This window comes from Orcinus orca, chromosome 17, assembly GCF_937001465.1.
Source record: "Orcinus orca chromosome 17, mOrcOrc1.1, whole genome shotgun sequence".
NCBI classification, from domain to species: Eukaryota; Metazoa; Chordata; class Mammalia; order Artiodactyla; family Delphinidae; genus Orcinus; species Orcinus orca.
In genome coordinates this window covers 6,306,500-6,322,342 of record NC_064575.1, presented here as the reverse complement: position 1 = coordinate 6,322,342, position 15,843 = coordinate 6,306,500, and the positions used below count along the sequence as shown (strand labels likewise).

The 15,843-nt window shown below is 40.2% G+C and overlaps 1 protein-coding gene across 4 annotated transcripts in view; it reads left to right on the top strand.

The window, feature by feature from the left end:
* TOX (thymocyte selection associated high mobility group box) overlaps window positions 1–15,564 on the top strand; it is a 298,273-nt gene extending 282,709 nt beyond the window's left edge. For all 4 annotated transcript variants that reach the window (XM_033437612.2, XM_004274988.4, XM_049700748.1 and 1 more), the window contains 3 exons: window positions 5,811–6,176; window positions 12,993–13,138; window positions 13,461–15,564. In XM_033437612.2, the coding sequence (XP_033293503.1) occupies window positions 5,811–6,176; window positions 12,993–13,138; window positions 13,461–13,497 (549 nt within the window). In that variant the 3' untranslated portion in view covers window positions 13,498–15,564. The remainder of the gene's footprint in view (window positions 1–5,810; window positions 6,177–12,992; window positions 13,139–13,460) is intronic.
* Window positions 15,565–15,843: the final 279 nt, after the last annotated feature.

Below are 15,843 nucleotides of genomic sequence, written 5' to 3'. Positions count from 1 at the left end.
CACAGGCGCTGAAGCAAATCCTGTACGAAGTTCCCAAATATTCCAAGTAAAAGCAGCGTTATTGAAATAAGCGTACAGCTGCTCAGAAGTGCCAGGCTGGAAAGAGACAGTGTTTGGATGAATATGTTCTGGTATGTCCAGTATAAGTAATCAGATTCTTGACTTTAAGGCCACACATCAAATATGAGATTTTGTCTGTACCTTGAGCTGGGGTGCCGAAACTGACAGAGGATGATGGAAGCTTTTTGTAATGTACAGTATAGGGCAGTGTTGAACTAAATTAAGTAAGTTCTCTGTTGCCATGACCGATAGTAAAGAAACACAATTCTCAGTTCAATTAAAGGATAGTAAATTTGAAACAAAAGAAATGATTTCTTTTTACAGGATGAAAGTAACTCATAGAATTCACGCCGTAGAGAGCTATTGAGACAAATACTTAGTCTGAATATGAAAATAGGATGGATCATTTTATGACTGTTAACATAAAATTTGCAGCTCTGTGAGCCCAGATTGTGATTTAAAGATAGTAAAATCTCATGCTTCAGGGTGTAAGCTAATCACCTGCAAGTACCAAGAAGAATTTTCCTTCCAAAAGTAACAATGCACAGTTGAGTGGGTGCATACAGTTCGTTTAATTTCCAGTGCATCAAGTATTGGTCAGCACTGGAAACAAGAATCAAATTAGATGAACTATTAATCTGATTTGGTTCAGCACCTCCTATATTGTTATTTCCACTGGGCTTTATGTCTTGTGTTTATACTTTGCTGTTTTAAATAAAAATTGCTTTGTCAATCTTTCATTTTTATAGTACTTATCATCCCAGAAAGGGAGCATTTATAGACTATTTATAGACTATTATCTATTAGACTAGTCTATTATTTATAGACTATTATCTTATTATAGACTATAGACTATTATCTTCTTATAGACTATAGACTATTTATAGACTATTATCTTCATTATACAAAGTAAATGGGATTGAAACTATCCTGGACAATCAACAACTTGATTAATAAGAAGTACCTTAATGTTTATAGAGTCGTACCCTTTGTGAAAGACTACTGAAAAGACCCAAAAGGTCTTCATTGCGCCACACACACACACATTCCATTTTGCTTATAGAAAACATCCTTTAGAATCAGGGGCCCAAAAGAAAACAGGAAATAGAGCTTATAAACCAATAGCAAATACACATTCATCCCATGAAAATGTCACGTTCGAGGGTGGATTTTCAGTTGTGTGTACACTGATAGGGTCATATTTGGCACGTGACCGACACAAAGCACACACCACTAAATAAAAGTGGTTAATGCATTTGAGATTAGAAACAAATTTAAATGATTTAGACTGTATGAGGAAGTAATTCTAGTTTCTGAATGGAAGGTATAGAGATCTTCATATACAATGTAATTATCTGCAAAATAGTAGCCTTGCTTTCATAGTTTAATTGGAAGAAAATGACAGTGAGAGTATATTAAGCTTATGATTTCTTCATATTTCCATTTAATCATGACGCTTTGCTGTGAATTCATGACACTTTGCTATGGAAAACAAACTTGTTCTGCCTATCTTCCAAAACAATGGAAAATGAACTTGTTCTGCCTATCTTCCAAAACAATAAAATATCTCTGTAATTAATAGGTGGTCTGTTGTATTAGTCTGATTAAGAATTCATCAGAAGTGAAGCTAGAAGCAGTTTTTTTTCCCTTTCTAAATGAGTGAATCTCTACATAAAGATACAAATTCTCAAAATATGGATGAAACGCAGTAAGCTTCCCTGCTTCCTGCCATCCACCCAAGATCCAGTGGGGAACAAAGCACATGGTACCGAACCAAAGGGCAAAGCTAAGGGTTATAATTTCTCATTTCTTCTGGAAGGGTGTGGTTCATGATGAGAGCAGAGAATGAAGATCAATCTGATATTCTGTGGGTTTTCAAAGATTTCAGATCTTTCCTTACCCCTTAGGGAGAGGAACAGAATGTCTTGTCAGGGATATCGGCTAGGGCAACAGTGACTGCTTGAGGTATTGTTCAAGAACAGTCATTCAGTCACTCAACAAACATGTTTGTCTTCTCTATACTTAGCACTGTGTCAGATTCATGGGACACAGAAGATTCCAGTCCCAACCTTTAAAAAATCCTTTCCTGGGAATTCCCTGGTGGTCCAGTGGTTAGGATTCGTGCTCTCACTGCCGGGGTCCAGGTTCAATCCCTGGTGGGGGAACTAAGATCCTGCAAGCTGCGCAGCCAGAAAAAAAAAAAAAAAAAAAGCAGGACATCATGGTGAAGAGAGAATGCAGGAAGAGAACCCCCAGTGGAGTGCCTGCCATGTTTAGGCACGTAGCTAGATGTGTTATTATTTATCTTGTCATATTCAACGACTTTGAAAATATAGAGAAAACATGTAACTTCCCCAAAATTCTTTCTCTCTCTATGTTAAAAATTGTTTCAAATATTGTCCAAATCCTTGGTTTTGGAAATCTGTTTACTTTCACTTCGTTATTGTCCTTCTAGTGATTAAAAACTACTACTATTTCAAAATAGGTTTAACAGTACTGATCTCTACATGCTTTAGAATTGAGAAGACAAATGACAAACTAATGGCTGGATAGACAAAATGTTTTGTGTTTAGTTACTATGAGGAAGGAGTCTTCTCAAGGTTGGCAGTAAAGTACCTCAAGTAAGTTGCTGTCTGTTTCTGTATCTATCTGTCTATATCTCTATCTCTACATCTATCTGTCATCTAACTATACATCAGACCGCATGTTGTTATTTAGAAAGTGGAATTCAGGAGAATTTGGTTCATGGTTTATTTTGAATTTGCCTTAATGTATCCATGCCTTAGCTCTTCCAGGCTATAGCTGAGAAGTTACCGACTTCCTAATTCCTTCAGGAAGTAGTGTCACTGTCCTTGGCCTAGAATATGAAATTCTCTATGCAGATAGTATTCCAGTAAACATGAAACAAAGGATAATTTTGGTTTTACACCTGGATGGATGTAATTTATATATGCATTTGGGGGCAATACAAGTTAGTTTATTTGAGGCAAGAAATATGACTATTTAAATTGAAATGTATGTTCTATTTGTCATATTTAATATGCATGTGTAATTTATTAATTCTTCTTCTGAACCAGTGTTTTCCACTGAAGACTATTTCAGTGAAATGGCCCACTGAGGAAAGACTTCTGTGATGGTCCCTTGGAGATTCACAGTGTACATTAACACACTCAAGACTCTGACAAGTCCTGCAGGAGAGGCCCCCTCTTAACCTGATGTGGCCCAGTGCTCTTCCCACACATATTTTGTCATGGAAACTTGTTTTTTAAGGACATTTATGTTTCCACAAACCCCCTCTAATACAACTTGGAAACTGTCGGTGGGGGGCCAAGTGGCAAAGTCCCTAGAGCTGCTTTGCCAGGACTGGCTTCTGGCCCATGAAGCCAGCCCAACTGCTTGCCTAGCATCTGTACCCACTACAATCAGTGATTTCTAAGTGTAGCATAACCTATCCCTTTAGGTTCGTTTAATTTAAATATGTTTTTAATTACCTTGTTGGAATTCCTGGGACGATCGTATGATCATATCTGAACCTGTCATGCTGTGTTCCCATACACACACACGTGTTCATACAAGGTCAGGCTGCCTATCCACTGCTCTGTGTGTACCATATCACTAGATAATGATGTGATTATTGGCTACAGAAATACAAAGTGAAAACATTTTACAACTCCACAGATTTTATAGTTTTGGCAGTATGGGAATCGTGAGTGATTTTTCTCCTGTTTACATGAAAGCAACTATAAGGCCACAAAGAAGACACACTAACATGTATTAATTTTTGTAGCTATCTGGTCATTGTGCAATTGTTCCTTTCCTGCATGAAGTTGATGCAGTATGTAACTAAATATGAAATTAGCCCTTCTGTGCTAGGTCAGAGAAGAGGGAATGCAAACACAGTGAGAACACTTTGCCTCGTGACTTAAACGCACAGACACACAATAAGCACATAATCTCCTTGGCATCTATGGAATGACTTTTGCGGCGTATCACCGCAGTACCCGTTATTCCGATGTAAAGCTAGTCACTGTTTACACAGCCCGAGTTAACCCATTTGACCTTTTCCTTGAATTGTTCACTGCTCTGCACATCAACAATAAGAATTTTTAAATGGAACCAAAAAAAGAAAATGACTTAAGTTTTTTTTTTTTAATTGAAAGCACCTTTTAGGTACTACATTTCATAAAGCTTCTTTGGTCTAAAGCCTCCCCCTGAAAATGTTTGTGAACAGTTTTTGACCTTTTTCATGTTAATGCGGAAAGCAGGGAGTCTGAATGTCTATTCCTATTTCAGAAAATCTGCATCACTACTAACACAGAGAAAAATATTATAATGAGAGGATTCTTTAGAGGACCTTGGATTCTTTAGGGTTCACCTTACTATCTACTCTGCCTGGAGTCAAATCAGAGTCTCACAGGACCCCACGTCTCCATGGCTGACATGTTTTTAGAGACGGCAGTTGCGTCCTTCCCATAGGGAGAGGATGTGAGGCCACCAGTGCTCACCCCAGCCTGGCCTCCTCCGCTCAGCACATGGGCAGCACCGTTCTTACTGCGGCTCTCACTCAGTTTTCCTACACCGTTGGGAGGAAATGAGTTGCGTCGCTGGCTGCCTTGTGCAGTGAAGTTCCCACGCGGAGTTTCATGTCGCTGTGCATGATGAGCCAGACTCGTGAACGTGCCCGTCTGTCCACGGTGCTGTGCGGAGACCCAGCAAGGGAGCCCAGGAAGGCCCTACAGTTCTGGGTAACAAGAAGCTCATGCTGACTTATCAACGGAAGAAGCATGACATCAAGGTCACAGAACAAGGGCACAGATGCATCCTCAAGACCTTGTTTTGACCAAGTGACTTTTTTCTCCAGAAGGACATTTCAGCATTTTCTTTCTCCAGCTGGTCTCACCTTTCACCATTTGTTTATCAGCCTCTTCCTCTCACCAGAAGCAGGCAGGTTCATGCCCAAGAAGAAATGCTTTGGGGTTCATTCTTGACGCTTTTCAGCTTCCACTGAAATGTCTAGTTTTTAAGTCAATTAAAAGATTATTAGGAAATGACCGTGTGAAGGTGGGAAAAAAGTTAGGGCAAAATTGTATTAATTTATGATGGAGTCTAGAATTTCTAAGAGAGATTATTTTTATCCAGTTCATTATTGAGGATAATTCATCACCAACTCTTCAAAAAATCAAAATGTGTTCTATGGTTACTTTGAAGACATATTAATGTGGTTTTATATGACTTCAGAAAGGTGTTTTTGAACACTTTTCTCCCTTATTCAGTTCCATCAACCAACTTTGTTTCTTTGTGCAAATATCTATGCCAAGGCTCTTGGAGAATATAATACGGAAAAATAAAAAACTAAACGTACAATCAACAGAAGAACTCCAGAAGTGACTCCCTTTCCAAGTGAGCCACACTGGCTGGTAATTCCTATTAGGGCACTGATGACATCCACCCCACCCCTCATCTTTTTCTCTCTCTTTGGATGATGAGAAAAGTCACCAAATTAGAGCTTAGCATTTAAGCAAAGAAAAAAAATGTCATCATACGTCGTTTTAGATTTTATAAAAGAGGTGCAACGAGCTCAGACGTGCATAAAGTCACGTGAAGTGATGAAGGAGGGGTTTTTGAGAGTCAGGAGTAGTAACAGGTGTTGATTCACGTGACGTTCACGAGTGAACTCAGAGCATCTTCCTAAGGAAAAGCAACACCCGTGCGTCTGTCTCTTAACTCTGTTCTTGTTTGTTCCTCCACAGAGCTACAGCGAACCCGTCGACGTGAAGACATCTCAGCCTCCGCAGCTGATCAATTCAAAGCCGCCATCAGTGTTCCCTGGGCCCAGCCAGGCCCACTCAGCTCTGTACCTAAGTTCTCACTATCACCAACAACCAGGAATGAACCCTCACCTAACCACCATGCATCCCAGTCTCCCCAGGAGCATAGCCCCCAAGGCCAATAACCAAATGCCAGTGACTGTCTCGATAGCAAACATGGCCGTGTCCCCCGCCCCTCCCCTCCAGATCAGCCCACCTCTTCACCAGCATCTCAACATGCAGCAGCCCCTTGGCACCCAGCTCCCCATGCAGGTCCAGCCCGCCTTACACTCCCCCACCATGCAGCAGGTACGTGCCACGCCGCGCCGCGCACGGGACTCCCCTTCGGAGGTGCTGGAGGGTCTGTTCATCCAGCGGGCATGGGGTGGGGGGGCTTGTCCGTTCTTCTGTTTAAGTGGAGAGAGAATGGAAGATCTTCAACAAATATCTGCTTCCCGAAAAGTAATTCACAGGGGAATTGGGCAGCCTCATACGATCACAGTAGCTTCTGCTTTTCATAATCCCTGGCTTCTTTCCCATGATACCCGTTTTGCTTCATGTTTCTAATCACCCTTCCTGTTTTCTGCCTCTTGAGTAAAGTACATTTGTTGTTTTCAGATGCCACTACTGCTAAAGATCTCTTTGGGGTTGAGAATCTGCCTTTAAAATATATGCATATATTGTTTGGAAATGAGAAAGTCTTGATGATACGCCCATTGAGTCCAATAAGTGCTGCAAGATGAAACCAGGCCGACTATTTCTAGTCAGAAATATCAAATTTGGTACACCCTTAAGAGTCCTAAGAAATGAAAATGTTAACCAGAGTTTTATTTAAAAATGGATATCTGGCTTCTACATAGATTAGAAAACACAGGAGGTTTGGAAGCCTCCCTGCCCACCCCCCAGTGATGGAAACCATTTGTGTGCAATCTTAACTTTTCTTTGAAATCAATTTTTCCTTTTGGATTTTGGTGTTATTTTAAAATTTGGGAATAAGGAGCAAATGATGTAAACTGAACGTAAAGCATTTAAAAATCCTAAAAACTTGTTTTAACAAAATAGATCAAGGTAAAGCCTATAAAACATACCAAATTAATCTCTCACTTTTATAATCCAATGACTCTGTTGTCCCAGAGCTGTAATTAAATGTGCAAGCATAGTCTTCCTGTGGGAGCGATATCTAGCCCTCTGTGGACTTCGAGCCTAGAGTCTGCCACAGTGGGGTGGAGAGGAGGCAGAAAGAGCAGTCCAATATAGTAAATTCATCTTTAGTGTTGTCGTCATTGACAGGGTTTCCAAGAGGTGACAGTGACCAACCTTAATACGTTACCTTACCTCATCTTTAATTTCAGAAAATTTACAGCGCAGGTCCTGATGTTGCCTTCATCTCACAGGTGAGGCGACTCAACCTCAGCAGAGTTGAGTAACATGCCCGTAAGGTCAGAGCTGGAATTCAAACCCAACTCTGTTCAGCAATCAGAGCCTAGATTTTTTTTTTTTTTTAATTTATTTTTGACTGTGTTGGGTCTTCGTTGCTGCGCGCGCGCGCTTTCTCTAGTTGCGGCGAGCGGGGGCTACTCTTCGTTGCGGTGCGCGGGCTTCTCATTGCGGTGGCTTCTCTTGTTGTGGAGCTCGGGCTCTAGGCACACGGGCTTCAGTAGTTGTGGCGCACAGGCTTAGTTGCTCCGCAGCATGTGGGATCTTCCCGGACCTAGGGCTGGAACCCGTGTCCCCTGCATTGGCAGGCGGATTCCCAACCACTGTACCACCAGGGAAGCCCAGAGCCTGGATTCTTAAACGCTAGGCCTGCTGCCTCTCACTCTTAATCATTCTTGTAAATCCTTAACAGTTTCTTCTAAGAATTGGGAGGGTCTTTACATCCTAGTTAGTTCTGAGATTGAATGGTTGTGGAGAGCAAAGGACTCATCTCTTTACTGAAGTCTTCTTTGGTCCCTAAGCCAGGGATATTGATAAAGCTCAGACAACTGACTTACCTGTTAGCAGACTGGCTGTCGACCCACTGGGGAAAAGCCAACCTCCATCCACCACCTTGCCTTGTCTACAGCAGGGTCAAAGGGTCCAATTGCCATTCTTTCCGTCAGACGTTACTCTCAATAAGAGGGACGCTCTTTGGGTGTCCTCGCATTTTAATGAACCAGTAGTGTTTGAGTGAAGAGCTAACACCTCGAGGGACTCGACCTTCAGTCATGTGTTTTGAGTCCTGTCTAGGTGTGCCGCCTGCCTGAGGGCCCGTGTTTTGCTCACAGTGCTGTAGTGAAGGGTGTTTCTCCTCAGAGAAAAGAATACGGAAGTCACGGTCCCCTCCCCGAGCTGAGGGCCAGAGCTCTGTGCAGAGATAACACCTTTCTACTAATGTATCCACTCAGAGACAGTTCATTTTCCATTTATACTCATACCTTAGATGAGCTGGCTGTGACCAACATTTCAGAATTGCATAAGGCCACACGCGGAAACTTAAGAGATGTGTCTTTCCGTATAGAATCTTAACTGAATAGGAAAAAATAGAACAGATTACATTGGACAAGTTACTCATCAATTTTTAAGTCAGTTCTATTAGTGTATCTCAGAAAGTGTTCTTATTGAGACAGTAGGACCTGATTTCAATTTACATTAATAATAGAAGACAAAATGGCATGAACCCAAAGTGGAGAGGCAATACAGCTGCAGAGACCACAGTGACTGAAATCACTTTTAGCGATTCCTTGATCATTGTAGATAGTCAATAAAATAATTGTTGAAGGGACAAATGAACAAATGAGTGAATAAAAAATTAGTAGTAAAAGTTTAAATATTGGAAGAAATTACAGGCTTGTTTGTAGAATCTCAAATCCTTGGAAGTTTTAAATCTTTTCATTTATTCAAAAAAGATTAATTGAACCCCTTAACATGTGCCAGGCACTGTCTGGGCTCTAGAAAGTGAGTGAGTTGTGAACCCATGGAGCTCACATCAGAGTTGGGGCAGGGGGGTGGCAGGTAGTAATAAGATAAACAGATAAATAACTAGGATCCCATGGAAAAAATAAAACAGGGGGGCAAACTGCAGGGTGTGTGGAGGAACGGCAGGTCTTTTGCTGGGATGGAAAAAGAAGGCCCCTCTCAAGAGCAGGTGGATGAGAAGAGGAAGCAGCCTTTAAGAATCAGAAGGTGCGGGCTTCCTTGGTGGCGCAGTGGTTGAGAGTCCGCCTGCCGATGCAGGGGACGCGGCTTCGTGCCCCGGTCCGGGAAGATCCCACATGCCGTGGAGCGGCTGGGCCCGTGAGCCATGGCCGCTGAGCCTGCGCGTCCGGAGCCTGTGCTCCGCGACGGGAGAGGCCACAGCAGTGAGAGGCCCGCGAACCACAAAAAAAAAAAAGAATCAGAAGGTGGGAAGGGTAGATACCAGCAGAGAGCAGTAGCAAGGAAAAGGGGCTCCTGGCTGGAGGACCTAACTGGGAGGGGCGTGGCTTGTGCAGATGTGGAAAGGAGGCCAGTGGGGAGCCTGGCGAGGAAGGGCGAGTGGTGGGCAATGAGGTCAGAGTCATGGGTAGGTCACTGGAGTAGGATCCTGCAGGTTAAGGGGGCTGGAAGCCCCAACGAGTTGACAGCCCTACAGTCAGGATCAGAGAGTCAGTCCATCACCGCTCCATGTCACTCAGCTTATTACAGTCACAGCGGTCTGTGGGGCCAGTGTTCATGTCATCCAAGTGGGTCTTTCCTGTGGTTGTAGAGCTAATGAATGGGATTCGACCTGTCTGGTCCATCATCTTTATCCTGACAATGTTTGCTTCCTGGGCACGGGGGCCATGTTCCCATTTTCAAACACCAAACAAAGAAAAAAAGAGAAGGAGAAAGTTAATGGCTCCTGTATTTTTAAAGTAAAGTTTCATATTTCATTATTACTTTAGTTATTTTATTATCCTTTGGAAAATGAATGTATCCCACAAAAATGATTGTATAGTCCACCAGGAGTAATAGTTTTTTGTTGGTTTTTTTTTTCCTGGAATAATATTTTATACAGTAAGCCCATAGACCTGGGGTTTTTTTGGTCCAATTTTCTTCTTTTTTTTGTTCACTATATTGTCGAATGATGTTAAGAGAAAAAAAATCATTAATATCTGTCAACTTCCTTTATAACCTTAAGAAAAAAATCTTTGTATGGTATCACACAGACAGATTTTCAATTTCCTTGTGTAATAAACAGCTGCTTTAGGATGTGGGTATAATTTAAAGGTTTAAAAAGATCACATTGAGATTGATGAATAAATCAGTTGTGAAGACAAAAACATTGATGCCTGTTGAAAATACCTCTCCAGACAGGCAGGAAATGAAATTAGTTCCCAGTAAAGTGTGGATATGAAGATCACTGTTTGGTATTGCTGCAGGCTTTTTTAGGACTTGCTGTGGTGGCACAACAAAACTGCTAGGGCTACAGAAATCTAATTAAAGAGCAAATGTCCCTTCTGACATCAAATTAATCTTTATCATGTTTCCTATTTTTATTTCAATCTGGCACCAGAAAATGAAATTTAAAATTCCAGGCATGCTACAAAACAGTTGGTGATTTTTCTCTTGAGCATTAAAATGCAAAATATTCAGCCTTGTTTAATTAGACTGCTAAGCAAACAGTTTTTCAGAAATTTATATCATCATTGTTGTTTCATATTTACATCAGTAATAAAAAGTCCGTAGTTCTGGGTTTCACCTCAGCATCTCTTAATACAGTCTTCAGAAGAACGTTTCATTTTCTAAATTGAAAGCAAGTGAAATAATGGTCTTCAGGCTTTGCTTGTATTTTTCTTGGTCCTTGGTTGTTTTAATACTAGTGATCTTAAATTTAGGCATTGAAGTTAGCTGAATTTTAAATCTTTGAGCTTTGTAGATAACGCATAATTTTGGCTTTATAAACTGAAGTTACCCATTTAATCTTAAAGTGATCACTTAAAAACTAATGTTCTCCTGATATTCTCTCTCCCAAGCTTGAGGGACCATGTTCATTGGATAGGAAAAAAAAAAACAATGGTCATTTCCGTTTTTTGATTGTGTGGTGTTGGGTGGAAGCAGGTTGATTGATTTTTATTTATTTTTTGCTTTCTCATATGTTTCCGTACCTTCAACACGAGATATTTTCAACTACTCTGTTTTTGAGACTGACTTACTCTTAGGTTACGTGTTGCTGATTGCGCAAAAACCCAACGTGGAGAGCTCTACATTAAAAAGATAGGAAAGCCTCGGTGTTTACACAATTATATTCCCCAGGCCTTTCCAAGATGAGCATCAAACGGTCAGTGCTAAGATTTATTTATTGGAACACACGACTTATTGACCCACTACTGTGGGTTCGACCCTGAGAATACCCAGTAAGCAACACAAACAGTCTCTGGTCACTGGGCAGCCCTGATGACGGGGCTGACATAAGAGTCAGCGCGAGGCTCGTCTCTCTGGGGACGTTTTCCTGCTGTCTGCCTAGCGTCACACAGCATCACATGAGACACTCGGGGAAGAGGTCCAGAAAGCTGGGCAGTAAGCCCCATAAAGACATTATGGGACCACAATGAAATGGATAGAGTTTGCCGAAGCCAGTGAAACTCCTTGTGTCACAGAGGTACAGGATGGTCTGGAGAAAGAGAGAATGCCAGCCTGGAAAGGCCTGGAGAACCAAATATCCAGTTATATACCTCTCACTTCTCACCCCCCTATTTTGGAAAATGTTTATGGCTGGAGCTGCAGGTGCTGTCTGCATAAACAAACTTACCTCCCACAAGCCAGTTGTTAGTTTAGGAAACATTCTATTCCTTCTAGTCTGTGTGAGGTCAAATAGCCCAGCTGGCTGAATACTCTACTTTTCAATGATTTGTCTTTCATGAGCAGCTTTGGTGGGAGTTCGCGTGGACATTGGCTTGAAGTCTTTATCACTTGAATGGAAAATAAATTAATATCTTAAAGCCAATATTGAGAATTGAGGACATTTGATAATAGATGTCTTTGAGTCTTCTCCCAAGGTACCCTCAAATGAGTGAAAGTCTAAGGAAATAGCCTTAGTTGAAAATCAATCTTCTGTTCATTCTGCTGAATTTTTTTAAAAAGGTAAAAATCTCAACAACATTATGCCTTCAGAGGAAGCTCTCTGCAAGTAAACAGAGAATGATTTGTTTTCAAATCCTTGATTTTTCAGTGGTTAAAAACCATGTATGAAATCTGCAAAAAGAGACAGCCACGAGATTAATTAAGTTGCTTTTTTAGTCATTTCCAGTAAAGCTTGCTTATGCTGCTCTTGAATTCACCAGATAAGCTAAAAATAAATCTTAGCGTATAATGCTTTTTGTTTACCAGATATAGCTATCTACTTCAGAGATTCTGTCCTTGAATTTTTAATAGCTCTGCAAGGATTAAAAGTCAACACTTCACCATACCAGTGTATTAAAAGAACCTTCCTGAAGTCTGATTATTATTTAGTTAATAGACTTTTCAATTAAAAAATATTTGCTCTGTCTTATACTTTTCCTTCTCTGTGTTTTCCACTGGCAAGTTGTTTTGAATCTCCTTCCCTGTATTAGTCCAACAACTGTTAAAAAGCTTTGGTTGAAATTTTTAGCTGCGAAAGAAGTACAAATAAAAGAAGAAGCAGATGGTCCCTTTGTGACTGACTGAAGAAAAAGGGTTTTGAGAACAATATGTGAATAGGTGTAGTCTAATAAAACACTCAGCCACCTGCTGCCTGGATCCTTCAAAAAAGATTCTGTTGCATATTCTGGGGATTAACTATTAATGTATCCTTAGGTTTGATAGAAAACATAAACTCTGAGGGGTTTAGGGCCTTTCCCCTTTGTTTTGATTGAGTTGGCTTTTCTAAATTTTAAATTGCTTCTAAATTCAATTTATCTGCTCAAGAGTATAATTCAAGGTTTTCTAACACATGGTTAAATGAAGGAAAGGTAAAAAGGATGGGTGGTGGGCACTTCCTTTCCATCTTTGTTTTAAGTTTTCTGCGTCCTTGGGATAAGCTTGCCCTTTCAGGGACACTAGCAAGAAGGCAGCAGTGTTTGCAAACAATGGATAAATATTTAGGTGCTTTTCTTCCTTAAAAGGCACTTTGATCCTTATTTGTGGACTTGCTTTCCCTTTCAGGGATTTAATCTTCCCGACTATCAGACTATAATCAATCCTACGTCTACAGCTGCACAAGTGGTCACCCAGGCCATGGAATATGTGCGCTCTGGGTGCAGAAATCCTCCCGCCCAGCCCGTGGACTGGAATGACTACTGCAGTAGTGGGTAAGTGGCCAGCCATCGCCACCTGGTGGCAGACAGCTCTCCTAGCAGGCATGTTGTGCCCTGCTCTCTGGTCGTTGGAAAGATCCGTCATTTCTTCCTGCTTTACAAAAGATAATCTAGAACGGTTCCGTGTTCGTGAGAGCAGAAATGTTTAAGCATCCTTCCAACCATTCCAAGAATAAATGCCTTTAGATCCTGTTGGCTTTTACTGTGCACCAACTCCACCCCTCAAGCTAGAGCAGATAGACACGTCCCCCTTGGTCACCTGTAGCAAGGCTGTCCTGTTAACAAGGCATCATTTGTCTGTTTTCTCTTCGCACAGGGGCATGCAGAGGGACAAAGCACTGTACCTTACCTGAAAATCCGAACACCTCTTCTTTCCACTGAGGCATTCAGGGAAGTCTTTTCACCGTGGATTGCTTTGTATAGTCAAGGCAGTTCTCCATTTTATTAGAAAAATACAAGTTGCTAAGCACTTAGGACCATTTGAGCTTGTGGGTCACCCACTCTGGAAGAAATAGTCATGCTTCTTTATTATTTTTTTAATCCTTTATGGACATTGTTTTTCTTCTTCCCTGAAGGAAATTTGGACCATTCAGATTTTATGTTGGTTTTTTGCTGTGAAGTGCTGCGCTATAGTAACTGCCTTAGCAACTATAGATGTCTTGGATAAAAGTCCTGGATTTTCCATTGGTTTTCATAATGGGTGTTTATATGAAACTACTAAAGACTTTTTAAATGGCTTGATGTAGCAGTCATAGCAAGTTTGTAAATAGCATCTATGTCACACTCTCCTAGAGTATAAAATGTGAATGTTTTTGTAGCTAAATTGTGATTTGAAACTGGCTCGTTCCAGTTTATTGATTTCACAATAGGGGTTAAATTGGCAAACATTCATATTTTTACTTCATTTTTAAAACAACTGACTAATAGTTCTATATTTTCAAAATATTTGAAAAAAAACCGTATTCCCAAACGATTTTCATTTAAAAACAAATTGGCTTTGTCTCATTGATCAGACAAAAAGAAACTAGTGTGAAGGGAAGTGCAAACACGTTTATTTTGTACTGCAGAAAAATTGCTTTTTTGTATCACTTTTTGTGTAATGGTTAGTAAATGTCATTTAAGTCCTTTTATGTATAAAACTGCCAAATGCTTACATGGTATTTTATTAGATGCAGAAACAGATTGGAAACAGCTAAATTATAACCTTTACATACGGCTCTGTATCATTATTTCTTCATACTGTGTCTGTATTTAATCTTTTTTTATGGAAACTGTTGCGCCTATTTATGAAATAATAAATATAGGTGTTTGTAAGTAAATTTGTTAGTATTTGAAAGAGGTTTCTTTGATGTTTTAAGTTTTGCTGGCAAAAAAAAAAAAAATTCACTCTTGGTGTGAATACTTTAGTTTTTACAGTGAATAAAGCCAAATCTACTTTTCATTTTAGCAGCAAACTAAAGTAACCAACCCTTATTGCTATATTTCTTTGGTTGACACAAACGAAAAACTATGATATTTAAGAACTTTCTTCATAAAATAGAACAGAGAATCGCCCTAGAAGTCACATAGGCTCCAAGGCTAAACAGATGGGTCTCTATCTGAAAGAAAAAGGTGGCTTCTTGGTTCTCAGCTGGTTTTAGTCAATCTGTAAACTCCCTCCCCTCCCCACAAAAAAGAATTAAAGTCAAATCAATCAAATTCTGCAAGCTGCATGCTTTTCACAAAATCCAGAAAACATTTAGGAATTAAACCGGGGGTTGGGCGGGGAGGAATGAAAGGGGAAGCATACTGTCAAGAATGTATCTAAAAATGAAAGGTGAGTAACCAGACAGGAAAAAGGAAAGGGGAAGCAGTCCCAATTCGAAAACCGTTGATAGAAATTGAGGTTCTTGCTGTCATTTGTGCCTCTACAAGCTACCGTCTTTTCAGAATTCCTGGGTCTTCCAAGAGAATTCTGAGGGTACTGAAGATCTGCTAAAGAACAAAAAGCATTGAGAATCTGGCTGAAGGTTTGCATAGCTTTTACATCAAAAAGAGCAAATTACACCCTTACAGAGGGTTCTATCAAGAGAGCTAGTCTGGTTGGAAATCAAGAGAATGGCTGATGTCTTTTTCGCGGAATGTGTGAAATAAACTTAGCAATTTAACTAAATACAAATATATGCATTGTGTAATCCAGTCAGAATTAAAAAGACAAAAGGTATGCTTGCTTTGGAATGATTTTAGGCATTGTACAACCTCGAATCAGCTGAGCATGTAATAACAAATAAATAATGCAGATCCAATGTGATTATTAAAGTGACTGTAGCTGAGAGCTCTAATTTTCCTGTCTTGAAACTGTATAAGAACTCGTGTGATTAAGTTCACAGTTTATTGTTTGTCTGTTTAGTATTTTAGAAATATACCAGCGCTACTAATTACCTAATGTCTTTTATTTACTATATTATGATAAAGTAACATTTGCCCTTGTGTTAAGTCTATACTGAGAAGGTAATTACCGGGGTGAGAACAACCAGCTTTGACTTTGACAGGTGGGTTGTACAGGAAAGTACAATGTTGTTTACAGTTTTTCTAGAGCAGGTGTGCAACCAGGGTAGAGAGAGTATTGAAACTTGATACCAAAAACAGTAAAAAATAAACAAATATAAATAAAAGAAAACATCATAAATAAAAATTCTGACCATGTATGACCATATTCT